The sequence below is a fragment of the Numida meleagris genome, chromosome 5 (assembly GCF_002078875.1).
Source record: "Numida meleagris isolate 19003 breed g44 Domestic line chromosome 5, NumMel1.0, whole genome shotgun sequence".
Taxonomy (NCBI): domain Eukaryota; kingdom Metazoa; phylum Chordata; class Aves; order Galliformes; family Numididae; genus Numida; species Numida meleagris.
Window position 1 is genome coordinate 3,459,148 of NC_034413.1, and position 21,330 is coordinate 3,480,477.

At 43.7% G+C, this 21,330-nt stretch overlaps 1 protein-coding gene across 2 annotated transcripts; it reads left to right on the forward strand.

The window, feature by feature from the left end:
- On the forward strand, window positions 2,361-13,430 carry OAT (ornithine aminotransferase). 2 transcript variants are annotated; one of them, XM_021399509.1, is made up of 10 exons: window positions 2,361-2,515; window positions 5,163-5,389; window positions 6,328-6,552; window positions 6,681-6,776; window positions 8,109-8,236; window positions 9,135-9,257; window positions 9,556-9,684; window positions 10,652-10,765; window positions 11,555-11,699; window positions 12,457-13,430. In XM_021399509.1, exons 2-10 carry the CDS (start codon window positions 5,191-5,193, stop codon window positions 12,615-12,617), a joined length of 1,320 nt encoding a protein of 439 aa, XP_021255184.1. In that variant the 5' UTR covers window positions 2,361-2,515; window positions 5,163-5,190; the 3' UTR covers window positions 12,618-13,430. The 2 variants fall into 2 exon arrangements, with proteins under 2 accessions (XP_021255184.1, XP_021255185.1); XM_021399510.1 differs by having other exon boundaries at window positions 2,409-2,522.

Genomic DNA, 21,330 nt, shown 5'->3' on the forward strand with positions numbered 1-21,330 from the left:
GACATCGATTAGTTTTAGCTAATAATGAACTTGCTCCTTGAGCCTCGTGACTTGGAAGGACTCCATGTCCAGCCTGCTGGCTGGTCTAGGTTGTGCTCTATGGTAACACTTCTTCTGAGCCAAGCAACGTGCTACCATGGCCACTACCAAGGAATGGAGTGGAAGGGTATCACTCCACTAGCGCTTCCCATTGGGCACCACGTTCCACCTGGAGAGCTTGTGTAGCTTCACCCATGCGGGAGGCCAGAAGTCGTTCAAGGGTACAAGGGCATTGGCCCAACCTCAATGGGAGAAAATAATGATAATAACTGGGACGCAATTCCTCAGTCTCTTCACATGCCTAATTCCCAATGACTTCAATGAGCAATTCTGCCAGAGACAGAGCTGCAGAATTACTCCTAACGACTGGCATGACTTAACTTGTTCCTTCATATAACTTTGTGGTTTACATATATGTCAAACTGTATTTTCTGCATAAGCAGAATGAATATAATAACCTCCTTCCTCAAGTAGGTCAAGATTTTCATCTTTTCTGTAGGGCAAATTATTGAAAAATGTGAAAATTTCATGTCTTCTATGTTTTCGTGTTTTGGCTACTGTCACGTGGAATCTTTTAGGTACCTGCAGGTAGCTAAATAGTACTCATTAAGCTTCTGCTGTCTTTTTTATTATTATTTATTTTTAATCACAGGGAATGCTACATCTAGCTGACAGCAACTGCTTCAAGATCGATGGTAACAGCAGCTGCTGTGAAAAATGTGAACAATTTAAAATTTCAACTTGATAGAACTCGTAGAAGAAAAATGGGTATTTTCAGTGTCTCAGTTGTGAGTGCCTAAAACAAAAGGGGAAAGAAAGCAATTCACAGCAGAACTGCAATGATCCTACACAAACCGTCACCAAACTTACACAGCGTAGGGGTTTGAAATCACCTTCTCAGATGTTAAACAGCAATGCTCCAGCTGAGAGTTACTTTATACCCATATGGTTTTATCTCAAAAACAACCCCTGCCAGCTTAAAAAACAAACAAACAAACATTTGCATGTAGTAGTATATAGGCATTCTGTGTTATATCTGTATTTGTGCATATAAGCCTTTTTTTTTTTCCCTCCTATCAGGCTTTGTAAAATCCATAAGGAGGCAAGGCCTTTCTTGCTTCAGGGTTGTTTGTTTGTGGGGCTCTGCATTTCAGACATGAATGTGTAGTGTTTACTTGAGTGCATAATCACTGCTTTCCTGAGAGCGAGGCTGGATGCATGCATTTTTTCTTCACACCAGAGATGAACTGCAGCAAAATATAATAATTGGTTCATTGCTCTCTTTTTCAGCCTTAAAGTTGGAGGTGTTTTACATAAAAATCATATATTGTGTTAAAAAAAAAAAAAGAGTTTCAGTTGCTCCTAGGTAAAGACTGCTTCCGGGCTTGGGAAGCAGCTTGGCACGGTACAACCCTGTATTCATTCGGCAGATGTGGTTGTGAAATGTGTTTTGCAATCTAACGCCAACGGCACAACTTTTTTTGTGCCGAGGCTTTTACACATTTCAGCTTTGGCAGCAGACGTAGGCACTCTTTCCTGGTAGAACTAAGCCAGTGAAGAGGCAGAACTGATCCTGACTGTAGATGTGCTTATGGAGGATGGCCTGCCCTGCTCCCAGCCCTCGCTGCATCGAGCTGACTGCGTGCTGGGAACGTTTCCTCCGAGGGCATTCTTCTCCAAACGCATAAGCGACGCTGCTCCTGACATCCGAGCTCGGAGCCGTCTGCTTAGAAGATGTGACAGGATTCCAGAATATTGGGCTGTTTCTGTGCGGGGACGACGTGCAAATTCTGTGTCCTGTCGGCCGTCCTATACCATGATTTCTTTGTGGAAAAACAAACTCCTCCCCAGCACCAATAGGCTTGTCAGGACAAGGTGCGACTCCGAAGGCATCCAGAAGTCATCGGTGCCGAGTTTTTGCTTTTCCTTTTTTTCTTTTTTCAGTCAGGTGGGTAACGCGAAAGGAGAAATCGTCTGATTCCAGCCTCATTGTTATTCCGCTGGGTAAAAACCAGCGCGTGCCTATTAAGCGTATCTCCAGGTCATTGCGAAAGCCTGGCAGACGCCCTGGTTGCGCTCTGGGATGACACGCGGCTGGAGGGCACGCGGTGCGAGCAGAGCCCCGGGCTTCGTTCCGCTGAGGGGCGGTTCTGCGGGTGCCCGGATCGCCCCCGGGTCGGGACAAGCGAGCGGAGCGCCGGGCGGAGCGAAGCCGCCCCGAGAGAAGCTGGCCGTGGGCGGGTCTTGCTGAGGGAATGTGCCGGCGTCGCGCTCTGATTGGCCGAACAAGGGGAGATCTCGCTGCTCGACCAATAGGAGGTGGGCGGACAGGGCGCGGTGGCGAGGGGGAGCCAATCAGTGGCGGGCAGGTAGGGTGTGACGCTGGGCGGCGAGGCGCGGTGACAGCTGCCGCGGGCAGCCTCCGCCTCTTCGCCGCGGGCTCCGGGCCGAGCAGCAGCAGCAGCAGCGGTGGCAGGTATCAGGTACCGCGTACCGCGCGGCGGGGCGGCCCGGCGCTCATCCTGCTTCCCTCAGGCATCCCCTCGCCCGGGACTCCGGAAGGGGGGCGAAGGCAGCCGGGTAGGGTGGGGAGCGGGGCCGCGGCCTGCCCGACCCGGGCGCGGCGTGCTGAGGGCCGCCCCTGCCCTCGGTGCCCGCTCTCAGCGTCCCGGGGTGCCGAGGGGAGGGCAGCGGGGCAGCGCCTTCCCTCATCCTGGGTGCCCGGGTTTCCTTTTCCGCTCACCCTTTTTACGTCTGTGCGGCTGTGGCGTGGCACTGAGCGCGGCGTTCCGTGCTCTGCGCTGCGCGGCCCAGGGGCTGCGCGCACAAACCCAAGGGTTTACCTTGGAGAGCTACAGGCTGCTCCTGGCTGAACGTTCTTGCCGGGCCCGGCTGTCTCGCCGCGGTTTATAGCAGTGCTGTGAGCAGGCTTTGTTTTGATGCAACACCTTTTCCTCTTGGTGCAGCGCCCGGGCTGCTGCTTCCAGCACCGTGTGATGCAGGGCATTCTCGTGTTTCTCACTTCCCCGCAGTCAAAAACAACCGTGCTCTCCACTTTTCCTGACGTTTCCCTTCGCCTTGCCTTGCTGATCATGACGGCCAGCTTTTTCTTCATTCTTTTTTGCTCCAGCTGCAAGCAGCGTTCTCGGTTTCACTCTGCCTTATACTCCTGCTCCTCATCTCAAATGATTCGTGGCATAGTTTGAAGGCTTCCCCGAACAGCCCTGTTAGAGATTTCTGATGGTTTTCTGCCTGGAAAGAAGAAGAACCTCAAACTGACAGTCTGCATACAGCAAGGCAGCTCTCTGATACAGGGCAGGTGTGAGCTTCATTTCCTTACGGCTTTCATTTGAGGTGTATCTGGAAAACGTCCTAAACTAGAGCAGCTTATCAGGGAATTAGCTGCTGTGCCATGGAGGTGTGTCAGGGGCAGGGTGGTGCAGACCAATGGCATTGAGGGAGCTCAGCTGCTTGTGGTTCTGAGTGGTGCTGCTGAGCTAAGCTTCTGTCAAAGATCTTGTGTGCAGAAGAAATTGACTTCTTTTTTTTTTTTTTTTTTTTAATTTGTGATGACGGTCTTGAGAAGTATTAACACAAATAGCTAATACTTAACAGGATTGGGGATGGCTGGTAAAATGCCCTGGGCTGAGGAGCAGCTGATCTCCTGCTGGAACAGAGACTGCTGACTCTTCCCAGAGGCTCAGCTGGTCCAGAAAAACTGAAAAATGTTCTGGCTTTGCTGAGAAGTGAGGAGCAGCAGCGTAATATTGGAGGATGCTGCTGAAAAAACAGTGCCTGTGCAAGGTGATGCATCCAGGGTGCATTCTTTTACCAAAATAAAGTAAGTCTGTGACTTAATATTTCTGTCTCTGCAGGCAGCCTGAAACAACGGTCTGCTTGTGTAAACTGTGTTCTCCTTTTTAATATTTAATGCATCTCTTTTGGTTGGGTTTTGCAGTATGCTTTCATTGTTAGGTGGTACACCGGTGTTGATGTTTCTTAGAAAGCTCTTTAGTTTGCTATGGAGTGTGTTACAAAGGAGGCTGCGTTAGATTATCAGGGCACTTGTTGTAATCTTCACTGTGTGCTATACTACCCTTGCCAGTCTGGAAGTGTGATGTGCACAACTAGCATCCCCAGCTCTGACAGCTCGTGGTCTTGCTGAAAGTGATCTCCTTTGCTTTGATGGTTGTCTGCTGTCCCCAGGGCCCAGTGCCACTCTTCAACTTCTTCTACAATGCCAGTTCAGTTGCCCTTCTCCATGGCCATTATGTATCTTTACAATGACTGGGGTGAAACCATGGAGAAAATGCAAGAGCTCGTTTATGTTGTTGATGTTTTCAACAAAGTATTACATAGGATTTTCTGCTGAGATGCAGACCAAAAGTTTGCTATCTTGTAGGCTGTAACTAGTCATGTGAACCCTCTTTTCTCTCTTATGCAAGAACAAGACATATGTGGAATAATCCTTTGCTCCTTCCAGCTCCTCACAGACATCTTTGGCCTTTTCTGTGTTCGAGCTGCTCCTTGAATGAAAGGATACAGAACTTTCCCACAAAGTATTCTTTTCTTGCTGTCTCAGTGTTGTGTGTTAGGTGCTTCTTAGTACTTCGCCAGAATTTGGAGGTGCTATCATAGAATTGTGGAAACAATTTGCATTTCATTGGAAAACGTAAATCTGAGAAGGTTAATTGGATAGAGCATGAGACTCCTGCCCTCAGCTTAGATAAAACTGCTAGGTCTGTTTACGAGGAGACGTCAGTCATATCAATCTAACCTTCTGATTGTTTCCCTGCTCTACTAATTGTAGCTTATAATAACACATTTAGTCACAAGTTCAGACACAAAGAATGCTGTTATAGGTAAAATTACACAGCTAGCTCATGCACTTTCAGAGTCTCAAGTTTTCTTACTATTACTGCAAGTGTACATTAAAATAGAAAAAAAAAAACCCCAAACCTTAACTGAAGTTGGGACTGTTATATGAGCTTTCTTGGTTGAAATGCAGACGAGTTGAGAAACCTGTATTCCTGGCAGTAAAACCACTTTAATCACGTCATGTACTTATTCTGAAGAACTGTCAGTGCTAATCATTAACTTACTTTTTTTTTCCCCCCCCCCAGATCAATTACGACATACCTGAAGTCAACAATGTTTTCCAAGCTAATCCGCTCCCAGAGCCTTGCTGTTCTCTGCAGAGGTGTTCATGCTTCACTGAACTCTGCTACCTCAGTTGCTACTAAGAAAACGATTCAAGGACCTCTATCCTCTGATTACATCTTTGAGCGTGAGGCGAAATATGGTGCCCACAATTATCACCCGCTGCCTGTTGCTCTGGAGAAGGGAAAAGGTATTTTAATTTGATTTCCCTGGGCAGTGTAATTGAGATGTGTGTGTGTAATGACTTTGGCCTAAGCAACTGCAGAACTTTCAGTCTGTTTTTTGTTTGTTGCTTGTTTTTTTTGGCAGGGTGGGAGAGGGCTGGATGGAGTAATTGACAAAAAATGACAGCTAGTTTCTGAGCATAGTACTTGATGAGGCCTTACAGTGCCTTGTGATGTCATTGTAGAATGATATCTAAAATGATTTAAATAGAGTTCTGATGATTTTCTTAATTTGGAATAACTCAGCAAGTAAGTTTGGAGCATCCTTCTTTCTTCTGTTACCTTGTATGAAGATTGTCAACATGAACATGAAAAGGGGTATTAGATCTCTGTTAAAGTCCTTGCATACTTGGTCCAGTATTACTGCTTCATTTAAATTTACTCCAACTTTTCACTATATTTAAGGGGCTTTTCTGCCTCTGTGGGTTAAATTCTGCAGGTTAAATTCTGGACCACTATGCTATCAGCACAATCATTCAATAGTGTGTCTCCGTTGCCACGTGTTTTGATATTTCAGATCAATCAGTCTCTTACGTTTTGAGGGTATGTGGTTCTTTTATCTTATGGCCTCTAATTCTTATTATTTTTCTTCTTAGGACTAAAAACGGAGACTTGGAGGGGAAGCAATATTCTCATGCTACTTAATAACTTAGAATAGTAGCTTTATATGGGAAGTCCATCTTTTCTAGATTCCTCATTGGCACTTATTTGTTCTGTACCTCCTTTCTGCTCACGGTCTCTTTATCAATTGTTTGTGTTCTAGCTAGAGTGTCTCTTGTGGTCATACCTGAGTACTTCAGGGAATAGCAGGAGTACAATCTATGCTTTACCAGGCTGCATTGCAACTCTTAGCTTATATCATTTAATATTCTCTCATTTATTTACAATACCTTTGTTTTTCTAGGTGTTTATGTGTGGGATGTTGAAGGCAGAAAGTACTTTGACTTTCTAAGTGCTTACAGTGCTGTTAATCAAGGCCACTGTCACCCAAAGATCGTGAACGCTCTGAAAGCTCAGTCTGAAAAACTGACCCTTACATCTAGAGCATTCTATAATGACGTGCTTGGTGAATATGAGGAGTTTGTCACCAAAATGTTCAATTATAACAAAGTTCTTCCAATGAACACAGGTAAAAAAAGGAGAATATTTCCACTTTATTTCTTGCCCATACGTTTGGTCCTGCATTGGTGCATTTGGTGCTGCATCCATGACCTGTCTCCTGTACAGATATGATACTGGTACTGTTTTATGTTTTAGGAGTGGAAGCTGGAGAAACTGCCTGTAAGTTGGCTCGCAAGTGGGCATATACTGTGAAAGGAGTTCCAAAATACAAAGCAAAAATTATTTTTGCAGGTATGTTAAATGCATGGTATGAGTTGAGGTATCGATTCAGAAAGCAGACAGCTCTATGCACTGGCTGTAACACTCTCTCCTATAACTGTAGTGATTACAGCATGGTATTCTTAATGTTCCTTTCTTTTCCCTCAGTGAAGCTGATCTGAAGGTCTGTAAAAATATGACCTTTGATGTTTTCCTAGTGTAAGCTAGGACCTCAGCAGGTTACATTGCACTCCTGTATCTGCAGGTGATTGTGATTTTGGTTAAAAACTACTGTCGTGGCTACAGTCCTCTGCAGAACATTTAGATTCTCCAAGTGCCTCCTTCTAAGTTGTGAAGTTCAGCCTTAAATGTGTTCTGTTAACACAATATTCTGTGGGTTTCTTTTTCTGGCATTTTGATTTTAGACTTAAATGGTTACAGTGAATTGTATACTGCTTCTTAAGTCTCCTTTAAGAGACACATGATCTGAACAGGAATGACTGTAAAAACAGGAGATATAAATAAAATTCCTATGATAAATTGATCTCAGATCTTCTCCCTTGAGGTGGATCTATCAGGAAGCAGTGAGGATAGATGTGCTCTGCCAGGAGCTGCTGGTAGTGTCAGCTCTTGTGAGGAAGATACAACACTGAACTTAAATCCAGGAAGGAAACCATGGTTAATGAAGTGGTTTATAAAGCTTTATAAGCAGCAGTTGAATGTATAAAGCAGAGATTATTTGTACTACTTAACCTCTTTAGTTGTCAGAAATTGCCTAATGGCAGCCTGAAGTCAAATGGAAGCTGCCTTCATCCTTCGTGCTCTTATAACTGCTCTATGGTTGTTAAGATGCAGGGTTTTGTCGTTTTGGATTTTTTTTTAAATTCCTTATTGACTGTGATTTTTATGTACTTTTTAAATTAAAAATTGCTGTGACCTTTCTCCCACGTTTGGGATAACACTGCTTCTTTCTTAAGCTTTTGCTGCTCGTACTTTTCTTCTGCATTCCGTGAGTTATTCCAGAAGTTGGATTTAATGCAGTAAAGCCACTTTGTAGTCTTGGTCATGCAATGTAGGTTGCAGCAATCTTGCTAAAATTAACGTAGGGCCCTGGAAAGTCCTGATTATCCAAGTGGTGTGCTTCCTTCCATCATCTGCTCTCTTAGCTGTGTTACAAGGAGAAGAAACTAATGGACTTTGCTGAAAAATGACTTTATGTCTAATTCAAATGACTTCTGTTTGCTATTTTTGGCTGTAGATGAAGTGTCTGTCAACTGTCTTAGGTGAAAGTGCATTGTAAATTTGTCAACTAAATGTTAGCTATATACATATATATTTTCTTCTTTTTCTTCTCTTTTTATTTAGCTGGCAATTTCTGGGGCAGGACAATGTCTGCTATCTCAAGTTCTACAGACCCCTCCAGTTATGATGGATTTGGACCCTTTATGCCAGGTTTTGAATTGATCCCATACAATGACCTCCCAGCTCTTGAGGTATGTGAAAACATTGTGTAGTATCTCTTAACTAAACAACAAGATAGGAAAATTATGTTTGCCATTTGAAAGGCATGCATTACAAAGTATTTAGACAAATATTAGAAATATATAAGCTATAATTACCTGTAGGAAATGTGTATAAGTTCTGCTTTGGTTTTGGTTTCCAGTTTTGATTTAGGAGTAAAAGGGAAACCACAAGATCTGTTTCATTTCCCTTCTTGCATAGATGATATATAGATATACATGTAAAGAAGAGCAAATAAACTGTAAGGGCATTTATGTTACACATTCACAAGGTAAAAGTTGTTATCTTGACTTACTTTTCTCAAAAACACTATCGATTCTTCAATACTGGGGGACTGGAATTCACTGCAGTTGTATGTGAATCTTGCCAGTTTCACAGCATCCTTAAAACTGTACTAGGCTGGTGATTCACTTCAGTTTCTGAAAGTTCAAAACCTTGTAGAGCTTGATAGTGCAAGAATGTAGCTGTGGACTTTGCTTTAAGATGACAGATTTGCTTTGGAGAGGCTCTGTTCCTTTGTGCTTGAGGTGAACTGGGAAAGCATTGAGTAATTGTTTGTCCTGCATGGGCTGATGCAAAATCCAGTGTGTTTCTGGCGTAACTCATGAACTGATCTGATAATCTGCTTGTCTGGCTTTGCAATTTCTAAGGTTTCTAATTCCCTGAGCGAACACAGCACCTGATGTTTTGAGTCAAATAGTGACATATGCTTCCGTTTTGGAGCTGAAATGGCACTCGGGTAACAGCCTGACATGATTCCTGTTATCATCATTTAGGACTAAGAACCAGAGTTACAGCCAGGTTTTGCTGCACGTGTTCATCTCCACGTTTGTAAATTTGACCTCTTTCCTGTACGTACCATATTTACAGCGGGCACTTCAGGATCCCAACGTAGCAGCTTTCATGGTTGAACCAATTCAAGGAGAAGCAGGTGTGATTGTTCCTGACAAGGGTTACCTTACAGGAGTCCGGGACCTCTGCACAAAGCACAATGTAAGGAATTCATTATAACAGCTCCCTTTGTTCTGATAGAATTCAAAGAATTCTTCCTGTAGAAGAGGATTTTTATGCTAAAGATGTCAGAGAGAAATAGTGCAGTACATTCCCTTACCAGTTGTTTGACATCTCCCTGAGTATGTGCCTCTCCAGGAGGCTTAGTGTACACTGTAACACAACTGCAAAGTCTTTCACTGGCTGTGTGCAGCTTTGCTAGATTGTTTCAAGTAAGAATGGGTGTGAAAAGTCATTTTCTGTTACTGCGAATTTTTTTTCCCTTTTTATCTCTGTGAAGGTTCTGTTTATTGCTGATGAAATACAGACTGGATTAGCCAGAACAGGGAAAATGCTAGCTGTTGACCATGAAAACGTGAGACCTGATATAGTTCTTCTTGGAAAGGCACTTTCTGGTGGCTTATATCCTGTAAGTAACAAAAAGTATTCAGTCCTTGGATAATCATTTTTAACTAAATAACACTGAAAGTCTACTAGTTGGAGGAAAAATTTGATATATATATATTTTTTGTGCTTCAAAATTGTTGGTTACGTGATTAACTGTAATTTATGACCCAGTTAAACCGGCCTGTGAGTGATATATAAGAGAATTATGGAATACGTATTTACAGGTATAGCTGGAATGGCTAGGCTGTACTTAACTTTCTATGTTAATACTTCAATTGTTAGCGTGGCAAGTTATTAGATGTCATCTAATAATAGGTGTTCTGGTCCTTGTCAACTAAATGAATCAATTTGGTCTAGATCTGTTTGATATCAGTTTGATAATATCAGGAAAAAATAAGTGTCCAGTAGTCAGCCTTTCGTTCTGGAATTACTGGTTAATCTCTATATGTCCCCTGGAGAGTAGCTGATCTCAGTCTTGCCGTAATGAATCTCTTGAGTAATTTTCTAAAAGGGGAAAAAATTATGAGTGTGTGCTAAAACATCGTATATTAAAAACATTTTGCAGAACGAGTGGCATGGTTTGCTTGTCTGCCATGCCCACATGACAGAGTTTATCCTCCCGAGGTGACTTCGCTTCTTGCTGGTTAGGCTGGAAGTTCCAACCTGCCTTGAACTGTTTTAGCTGATTTCTGAGCTGTTAAGCAGTGTTTTGAAACTTAAACTCTGGAAATAATATTCATTTTGGAGAAACTCCTCTCAGCTGTAGTTAGTTGTTACCAGTACAGCTAAGTGTATTTCAAAGGATTGAGCTGTGATGTGGTTGTCAGCTATACCCTCCTTTGCACGGAGCTAGGAATGTGAAAGTAATATATGTCTATAGGATGAAAGTGATCCTTTCCTGAGCCCTGAGGGAAAATTTGCTTCAGAGAGGTTTAAATTTACTGTTCTAAATATATACACAAATGAATGAGCTGACCTTTCTATTCTAGGTCTCGGCAGTATTATGCGATGATGAAGTTATGCTGACTATTAAGCCTGGTGAACATGGATCTACATATGGAGGAAATCCCCTAGCTTGTCGTGTTGCACTGGCAGCGCTGGAGGTTTGTGTGTTTCACTAACAATTTGGTTTCCAAAGGAGGATGGGTGTCATGCTGATATGATCTTCACTTAAATAACAGTATTTGCTATGCTGCAAGTAGAAGTCTAAGTAGGGATGAATGATTGGTAGTGGTTAACTGTTTGCATTATATCACAAAACAAAATTTGAAGTCTTAGCTGTAGATGTGCCCTAACTTCTGTGAGTTTTATTGTCTTAATTTAAATGAGAAAATAAAATTGGACAAGGACAAGTTTCTAGGTGTTTACATACACTCATAAATGGCTTGACTAATTTCACTGAGGTGTTTTAAAAACTGTGCATTTACCATAAGAGTGTGCTGCTCTGTGAGCTTGATAACATGCATATACCACTGGAGCTCCAAAGGAAGCTAGTAAGATCTCCAGATTCCATATTTTAAACATTTGATGACTACATAATTCACCACATTTAATGCAGGTCACTCAAAAAGCCTCATCATTGCCGAATATATGGACTGGGCAAACTCAGATTGAATCTTTAGAGGTTTCCCTTCAACTTGTTTTTTTTTTTTTTTTTTTTTTTCCTTTTAAAACAAAAAAAGAAAAGAAAAATTACGAGATTGTTTCTCATAAGCATGAAAGAGTGAAGGCTTAATGTTAATTGGCTTGAATGTGCTACCTTTGCATTGACACTCTGGATTAACCAGCTTTTGTTTCTCAGCAATTACAATGTCGTTATGTGCCGTGGTGGAATAGACAAGTAAAACAAATGCAGTGCCTTTCAGTTGACTGTAGATCTGACTTTCCTTTAGGTAATTGAAGAGGAAGGCTTGGTTAAAAATGCAGAAATCATGGGTAACATACTAAGAAATGAGCTCATGAAGACACCGTCTGACATTGTAACTTGTGTCAGAGGAAGAGGACTTCTAAATGCTATTGTAATTCGGGAAACCAAAGGTAAGGAAATAGAACTAACTACATATTCATAGCATGAAAAAATATTTCAAACTTGTAAAGTATCCATGTGGACTGGGGGGAGGTGGGGGGGTAACTTACATTCATCTTATTTGGGTTCTGATCTTGTTACTGTGGTACCTGTAAATTTATTCAAGTGAGTGTGTGCTATTAAGAACAGGAGGTTTTTACTATCTAAATCTGAACTTTTTTTTAATGACTTGAATAATGCTCTGGCCTGATGGTGAACCTGGCTCCCCACAAAGACCCTGCTGTCCCTTCACCTGAAGAAAACTGGCCATATCTGGTCAGAATATGGAAGGTTAGCTGAGGTTGTTTGTTCCAGGATAGGCAGGTGATTGCAATGAATACAGGAAGGCATAAGAAAGGAAAAGAGTTGGTGGCTGAGAACAAGTTTCTAGGGATAAAAGCCTTCATCAGAAAATGGTTTGAAAGCCCCAACTGACAATCTTTTTTTTGTCATCAATATGCAAAGTGACAAACTGCTGCAAGAGAGGGCTGTAATTTCTTAAGGCACACATATGATGCACTGAAATGTGGGCATAGAAGTAGCCTTGTCTGAAGTCCTGCTCACTGCAAATCCCGGGGAGCTGCTCAGATGCTTTGTGAGAAGGAACGCGTGCTGTTTCATCTTCTCACTGCTAGATGGCAAGCAGTTTACAGGCTGTCCCTCTGTACCACACGCTGCAGTCGTGCCACTTTCTCTGCCTTCATGTCAGTGCCTTTCCTCTAACTGCAGACTACGATGCCTGGAAGGTGTGTCTGCGGCTTCGCGATAACGGGCTCCTCGCCAAACCGACGCATGGCGATATCATCCGGCTGGCCCCACCCCTGGTCATTAAGGAGGATGAAATCAGAGAGTGCATCGAAATAATTCATAAGACCATTCTGTCCTTCTGAACGCGTGGCTTTTCGAGTGTGTTTGGTGGCTGACCCGAGGTGATCTGTTGACATGTGTGTGATGGAGGCCTGCTCGTGAAGCGAACGTCTTTAATTCATTTCGCCCAGGAGGACTTAACTCTTGAAAATAAACAATCAAAAGGGCAAGAAAAAAAAAAATCTGTCTTCAAATAAAAATGGCTCTAAAGAAAATAAATGACGATTTTAAAGAGCTTCCAATCTTGGAACACTTTGGAAATGAAATTGCAAGGTTCTGTTTATCTAGTCGGTACTTACTGAATTACTAAGTCAGAATATTTGACGGAAGATGTCCGTAGAAACCTGTTTAATTCTTGAAAATCTTGGCCAAAGTTTCACATATGAATTTATCTATATTTTAGTAAAGGTAGTCTTGAGCTCTCATAGAACTCTCCAGGACACCATGTCTGGCATTTATCTCTCCTGGTGAAATGTCTGTAGTGTGGAAGCATTTGCAGTTATGGCTGAATTTCTGTTACTCATTTGTAGCTTTAAAAAAAAAAAACAATCCTAAAATGCTGTAGATTTGACAAACCAGTTGTTACGCTGGTGTACAAGCATCAGGCTGTATTCTGTGTGCAAAGTATTTTGATTGTATAACAAGAGTTGCTATTTTCTAGACTGGTCTCAGTGTTTGGCTTTGCGGTCTTGTAAAATAGATCTGAGTGTACAGATCTGTTTTCACTGTTATAAAACTTTCTATAATCTGAATGTTTATATTAAAACATGCCTTGCATTAAAAAGAAAGTTCATGTGCAATTTAAATCTGCAAAGTATTAAAAACAGCAAGCCTCACAGAAACTTGCAGTTGCCTCTGTCCAGAGCCATATCAAGTGCTGCCTTTTGTAGTCTGCATTTTTCTCTGTCATTGTATGGAAGCTTGTGCTGTACTTTTCTTCCCAGATGAGCACTTGTGTGTTTCTGTGCCTTTGGATCCCCAAGTATGCTGCAGAGCTGGCTACTGTTCTTGCACTACGTTGGTTTTTTTTGTATTTATTACCTAACTGAGCTGGTTTTAGCTGAGGCTAAACCCTGATTAATGACTGTTAAAGCAAAATGGTGCTTTTGCCAAGCATGGAGGTTTAACATGGTCACATGTTGATAATTGGATGTGGTAAACAATTCTATTTTAATTTTAATAACATTTTAAAGGCAACACCATTTATAGGAATGGACTAATCTGCTGCTTAACCTCACAGCGTGCACACCTTACTTTGTACATGGATGAAATAAGGCTTGCTCAGTTTGGAAAGGCCTCGTTTTTGCAAGGGATAGTGTGTCACCATGATTGTTACCTTTAGGAATAGGAATAAAGTGCAGAAGGGTGTTGCCTAGGAAAGCCTGCACTTCTGCAAGCTGTGCTTATGCAGTGTAATTGGAAAGGGGGTGAAATAATTGGAAGAAACTGCTATGTAAACGTCACTATTAGAGTGCCTTCAGAGATCAAAAGGTAAACCCCAGAAAGTCCTCAGCAGCCAAAAATGTTGACTTTCATGGAGTAACAATGCTGATAAGAACCAAAGATGTTATCAGGCCCATTCCCCTGGCCCAGTTACAGTTATGTCACTGTTGGCATAAAACTGCCTGGAATGGCTCTGGGGCAGAAGACTCCACGGTTTGTGTTTCAATGCTTCCCTGTCCTTGCTGTCAGCAAATCTCCTCCCATGTTCTCCACACGTCACTCTTGCAGCCCATTTACTGTCCACCAGGTCCACAGAGAAGAGGTTATTTTCCTTCTGCACAACAGTCTTTTGCATACAGAAAGATTGCTGTCATTCCTAGTTCCGCCATTTCTCTAGTCAAAATTGTACTTCTTTTCTGAGAGAGAGCATTTTCTAGAGCCCTTGAACATTCTTGCTTCTCTCCTTCTGTGATTCACTGCTCCAGCTGTTGCCCTCACTGACGCTGAGCTAGTTTGCCTTGCTTGTTTGCTGTACTGCAGTTTACACCCAAGCATTGTGGTTTGTTTTTTCTTGCAGTGGCATATCTTAACTTCTCAGTCTGTGCTCCTAGGCTCCCTTTTGTGCAAACTGTTTTGAAGAGCATCTTTGAAGCTGTTTTTTGCCCATTTTCTTTTTTTTTTTTTAATTTCTGTAATAAGCAATAATAACCTGCATGTAAAATTTTGTGGTCTGGTTTATTGTCTTTCACCTTGTGTTACTGAGAAGGCTTCTCTGCCTTTTGGTGATAATTTGATCTCTGATCTTGTCCAGTCTTCTTTCTGGTCTCAGATGAACTAGGCCAAGTCTGCTTGGAACTTGAGAATCATTCTATTTCTACAGCAGACCATTGCTGACTGATTCCTGGGCATTTCATTCATCCCGTGGTTGCGTCTTGAATCCCATTTCCTTGAAAAGCTTCTGAAAACCAAGGTACGTAACGCCTTTCCGAAGACAAATCAAAAACTGTCATCCTAAAATGCAATTATTCATGACTAGGCAATTGTGGAATCTTCCATTTTGACCTGAAAGTTCTCTGAGTTGCCCTCAATTCTGCATTGTTCCCAGTGCCATGACTACTGTGTGAGGAAGGAAGGTATGCAGTACCTGCCCCAGCAGCTCAGAAATTCGGGAGCAGGGTTGAGGATGGTGAGGTCCACAGAGCCAGTAGGTATGTTTGGAGCCCAAGTACACGCTTTGGGCTACCATCCTTGCAGATGTTTGATGTCAGAGCAAGAACAGAATTGCATATATTGTTTTGGGAGTAGAGACAGGAACCCAAGACTTCTCCCACATTAGCCCTGCCAGCAGCCAGCTTCTGCTTCAATAACAATAAACAACATCTCAGAGGCCATCAGTGAGATAACAGGAAGAGCTGGAATGGCCAAAGGAAATGTTTAAGCTCCTCCTCTTCTAGTGTGTAAAGAGGCAAGATTATAGGCTGTTAGATCGTCTGCCTTTGATATGTAGTGTGTGTTTTGGGGAGGAGAGGGCAGGGAAAGGGCTTACTTTATCATGTAAAGTGCTTTTTTTTTTTCTGTTTTCTAGCAAGCACAATCTGAGATTTTTTGGCCAGGTTTCAGTGACACGGCTTCAACCTCTGAAACTCAGATGTGGCTGCTCATATAACTAATGTGCTTGTAAATCAGCCTCTGGTTTTGTTGTCTGGGATTTTAATTAGCGTTAGAAATTTTCTTCAGGGCTTTTATTACCAAAAAAAAAAAAAAAAAAAGTAGACAACTAAAGTGCCTTTAACTGCTCAGTGCCAGGGATTCGGTGCTTTCGGGTTTGTACCTGTTCTACACCATTGTTGCTCAATGGTATCATAGCTCTGCCAAATGCTGGTCCTAACAAAGTTTAATTTGAAGGATGCCAAACTGAAAATCATTTACAAATTAGTGTGATACATATATATATATACACACACACATATATATATATAATGAAATGTGCAAAGAAAACGTGTAAGACATTTCATGAAATATTAGTTTTTTTGCATCACAACCTCATAGGAAGTGAAGAAGTGAGAAAAGCAAGCTCAGAGAATGCCCTTTCTGTACATTCCCACTGCCTTCATAATACTTCCCAAGTACTCTTCTTACCTTGGGAGTATGGAAATGGCATTTCTTTGGCGATGCTTTTTGCTGTTGGAAGTTGGAATTTATATTTAAAGCAGTGTTTGAAAGAGATCTGTATGTTTTACACAAACTGCCTCTGCAAATCGCTTCTGTTTCTGTAACAAGAGCTGTGCAGCAATAAAATTTTCCAGAGGTAGGCATGTACTTACAAAATGTTGCTTTAAGCATTTGGCCCTAAAGGCTTCATCTGTCTCTATTACGTTGCCTGCGCAAAGTTTGTGAAGTGGCTTCTGACATTTCTTTGTGCTAGGTCTGGTGTCTGAAGTGCTTCTCTAAATGAATAGTGACACTGCACCGAGTGCTGTGCTAACACAGGGAGGTGATCTAAGCACCCAAGAGCCAAACCAGAATTCCTTGTGTACCCAAGGCAGCCACTGACATCACTGGGAGCTTTGTTTGCAAAAATAACGCCGGACTGTGCTATATGCCTATGCTCTTTGCCAAACAATACACACATTTCTCTTGGCATGAAATCATGCAAAATATATATACCGGCAGGGAAAATAATTCTTTGTTTGTGGATAAATATAAGCTAAGATCTAAAGGCACCACGTGCAGCAGTGAAAGGTAAGGGCAACATGGGGAGACGGGAAAACATAAGGCAGGTTTCCTTTTTGTTTTGTTCTTTCCTGTTGGCACTCTTGTGAACCGTGCTTATGGCATTGTCCTTCATCTGGGATTCTTTTCAACTGCAAAAACATGAATTTGTCACCAAAGAGTATTTCTTAAAAGTTAAAAATTACCAAAATTACTTCCTTGAAAGGATTCAAATACCTATGGGCTATGACCTGCTAAAGAGGTGCACATCTTAAACCTGTCAGAAGTTTCCATGATGAAGCAGTCTCTATTTTGTTGCTTTCAACAGCAGTTGTTGGTGATTAGTTAATCAGAAGTACCTGTCTTAGCTGAACTTTTTTCTTTTTAATGGCCAGTGCTTGTTCACGTTCTTGTTTTTTCCATCTTTCTGGCAGCAGGTGGAGCCAGAAGTTCAGCTTTACACTAAGAGCTTACTGCTTTTGGAGTTTCTGACTCCTGAGGTCTTGCTTTTGGTCTTTACCAACACCAAAATGTGACCCAGGTTTGTCTTGTGTCCGGGTGCTATGTCAAAGTGTAGCTTACGCTGTGCACTTGGGGCCAAACGTGGGTAGAGGGAACTGCAGAAACCAGTTTCTCTATCCCTAGCATGATCAGTACTTGGTTCATAGCTGTGAGTGTTAGACTGATAGGGATGAAGGAACATCTGAGAAAGAAGATGAGAAAAAAGAGGTTTTCTTTCCCGAAGAACTGAAGTAAGACAAATCAGAAGGTGGGGGTTTGTGACAGAACTTGAAATATTTCTTTAAATTAGGAAACTCTTTTCTGTGGGCATCCCTGTGGTGCTTTGGTCCAGAGTGAGAGATGCGACAAGTTGGGGTTCCTGTGTTTGTGCAGCAAGAAGTGAGCTTTTAAACATCTAATTTTCCCCTCGGGAAAACAGACAAGAAAAATGTGTGCCTGCAATATCAATCAGTCAAACAGAGCTAGAACTGCCCTCCTGGAAACCTCGCCACCCCAACACGTCGACCACCGCTTGGTCGGGGCCTTGGCGTCTGCTCCTGAGGTATTGCTTTGTCTGCGAGGATCTGGAGGGGGTTCTGTGGTCCCACCCAGACACTGTGCAGTCAGAGAGCTCACGGGGTCAAGGCAGCCCTGCTTACAGCACTGCTTTGTTTTTCGTTCAAATGTGAGTTCAGATGCTTTTGTTTTCATGCTTGGGGCAGTCTGTATTCATCCCGCAGCCTTGCGTGCTAACATGGCACAGATAAGAGGTGACCATAACGAATCCTCCCCCGTTGTTCCTCTCCTTGGTGCTGTCTGTTTGTCTGCATGGGCTTGATTGCAGAAATCTGAGCAGGGACTGTGCTGTCTGGAAAATCCCCGAGCTGTTATCGGCTCTAGTCCAAATAAATAAGAGTAGAAAGCAACTCCTACACATTCCTGTATGAAATCCTATTAATTTTCCATGATTTAGGCTACGTATAAAGACCTGCAGGAGTATCGACCCTTTGCACAATGTGCAAACCAAACAAAGGCCTGGACCTTGGATGAACTCCCAGTCCTTCCCTGGGGTCTGACACATGGAGACCTAATCCTCAATGTAATACGCTCATTCGGAATAGATGTGAAGTGAGAACTGGGAAAAGCTGGCTGCATTGCACAACTCCACTTGAAATAACAGAAGGAACAGTGTGTAAGGGCATAATTCACACTGAGCACCTGACTGAGCTGTACTTGGCTGTCCAGCTCCCTGGCTGGTCCTATACAGCAGTGGGGCTGGGGGGTGAACCCCCACGCTTCCCCTGCCTGGGGGAGATGAGCAATGGCAAAGACTGAATATCTCCTTTCTCCCAGCTGCTGTATTGCTTCCCAGCAGGGTGCCCTGCTGTAGATGGGTACTGATGGAGCGTGGCTCAGCAGGAGAAACAGAACTCAAATGGACTGGTTGGGTAGGGCTGGCAGTGACATACGTTCCCTCTGGCACTGCTCAGTTGGTGGCGGTACAGCCAAAACCTTGTCAACGTGAGCTGTGGTACTTGGCAATTAGGAAGGTGTTAAAGGAGCTATTGGCTTCACCAAGAAGCTGTAGAAGTTTCCTCCACGTTCAGAAAGAGACTTAAATGCTTAGAGAGAGACAAGGCATAGGAAAGCTTCCCTTCCTGCTGCTACTGAATGTTCCTCCTTTTGAACGGCTGTAACACCAGCAGGGTGATCCCCACGGGGACCCACCTGCTCCATCATCATGAGTGGGTGCAGGAGGAACATATTCCTATGAGGTGCTGCATGGATTCGTTCTGGAAGCTGGGTGAAGCCTTGTTGGAGGGGATGGGAGTGAGAAACATCCTTAATTTGAGCCCCAAGGAGATGATGCAAGTGAGATGGGAACGGTGCTTTATGTTCACAGAGACAGGGATCCAACTCCAGTACCATCTTTCTCTTCAGGAACACCCACAAAAGACTCTGAATTTTGGCTGAAGCTCTTTTTGATGGTCAGCCCGTAGTAATTAATGTTCATTAGCTGGTGAGCTCTGAGCTGTCAGTGAGTGCCTGATAGCCCTGTGTCTGGCACCAGGAATGGCATTTCTCCTCTGCCATCTAGGCTCTGTACTCGTGAGTAATCATTTTGTAGATGGTGCTGATGGTAGAGAGCAGAATGTTATGAATGGAAAAGGACAAAGAAAACCACGCAGCGGTACTGAAGGCAGCGCAGCGGGCTGGCTCCGTCCCTGGGGTGGCTGTGTGTGCACATGGAACAGAGCTGTGTTCTGGGGACAGTTTGTGTTGTCTAGACTGCAGTAAGTGAGAGGCAGCTGGAGCACGAGCACGGAGCCGTGGCCTTGCTGATACTCTCCTCCCTCTCTTGCTCCTTCACAACAAGGTTAAGGGCAGAGGGAGGAATGTGTGAGAAAGGGAGCGATGTCTGCATGCGGGGCGGGCTCTGAGCAAAATGAGCTCCAGCTTTAGCTCCCGGCACTGAAGCCAGCCTTCAGGAGCACAAAAGTGAAAACAAGATGTAAGCCATATTGGGCAGGCATTCCTGGGCAGCTGCTGCCTTTGTAAACAATCATAGCAACATAATTAGAGGCATCAGGTGCGTGTGGAGTGCCCTCTCCAAGCAGAGCTGCCTCTTGCTACAGAAGGACCTAATGCAAAAACATCATTTTGCAGGGTCATGATGAGCAGGGATTTTCAGAGGTGAACTGGGCTCAGTAATGGGGCCTTCTTAGCTCTGGCACCCAGCTCTGATGCAGCTGTGAGCTGCAGGGATGTCCAGCTCCTGGGTGAGCTTCATCCTGGGAGGAGACCTGGCTGCCTTTGTCCTGGTGGCTTTTTCTGTTCTGGGAGCAGAGGAACCCAGCCAGGATTCTCCAGCCTTCATGTGTTCCTGCCCCTCCTCAGCGCAGATGCTCGCCTGGGTACCACGTGGGGAAGTGGGGAGCAGGGGATGCTCTGAGCCCCCACAGCTGCTCTGAGACAGATGGGGATGCTTTTATTCCGTGCAGAAAGTCACCAGTTTGCAATTCACATGACAGGATTGGGAGCAGGAACATTTTGGTTTAATCTAGTCTTGTGCCCGTGCTATTCTTCTGCAGGCTGGTGGGTGGTCACATGCTAAGCCAATATCAAGTAAATTAAAACCAAAAAGAAGGGCTGAGAACCACGGTGGTGTCTGGGACCTGCCTCCCCATGCTGTGCAGCTTTCCTTTCCTGGTGAAGTCTGGGCCAAGCATGCCCACATGGCTGTGCCAGCATTTCTCTGCGGGTTTCCTTTCTCTCAGCAAAGCTGAAATTCGTGAGCTTTGGAGAACACGCTTTCAGAGCTGAAGAAAAACTGAGAAAATGATCAATACGTATCTAAAAAACACCACCCAGAAAAAGCATGTGAAATCCTTAAATGTGAGCTTGCTGGGGTTGCCCAAGAGCAGGAATTCCAGCCATGCGCCCCAGCTGAGCACTCTCCCCCCAGATGGAGAACCTCAAAACTTCTCCTCTTTCTGTTCATCATCGTGTCTCACCTTATCCCTTTACAACTTCCATTCCTTGCTCGTATCACCCAGGCCTTGGAGAACACCTTGTTTTCTTCTTAAAGACTTAGCACGGCCCCTCTCTGGGCACTTTGAGGCAAAGCAGTCCAGATGTTGAGTTGTTTCCACCATCACCGTGTCTTCCAGACTGCTGTGTTCTTCTGGTGCTCTCAGCAGTGCTCTCTGCTATTATCATGCTCCCAAAAGTGGTTGCAGCCTCCAGTCAAAGCTCTTCTAGACCTTACATGGAGCAGCAGCACACCTTCAAGAAGACTGTTCTAATTTGGACATCTAAGCAGGATGTTTGCTTTCTTATCTTATTTTTTCACAACAGCATGACTCACATCTCACTTGTATCCCCTTACGTGCACCCATCACTGGTTTTCCATCGTGTGTGGGTGCAATAGGTTTACTCCTGCCAAGCGTCGCACTTGGAGATTGCCCTTGCCCTCTCCTCCATTTTCTCCAGATTTTGGTGAATGTTGTCCCTGAATCTCCCTCCCCATGCCATCCCCTGCTCAAGAACTCAGCCTTGTGGGGCCATGCATGCCTGGAC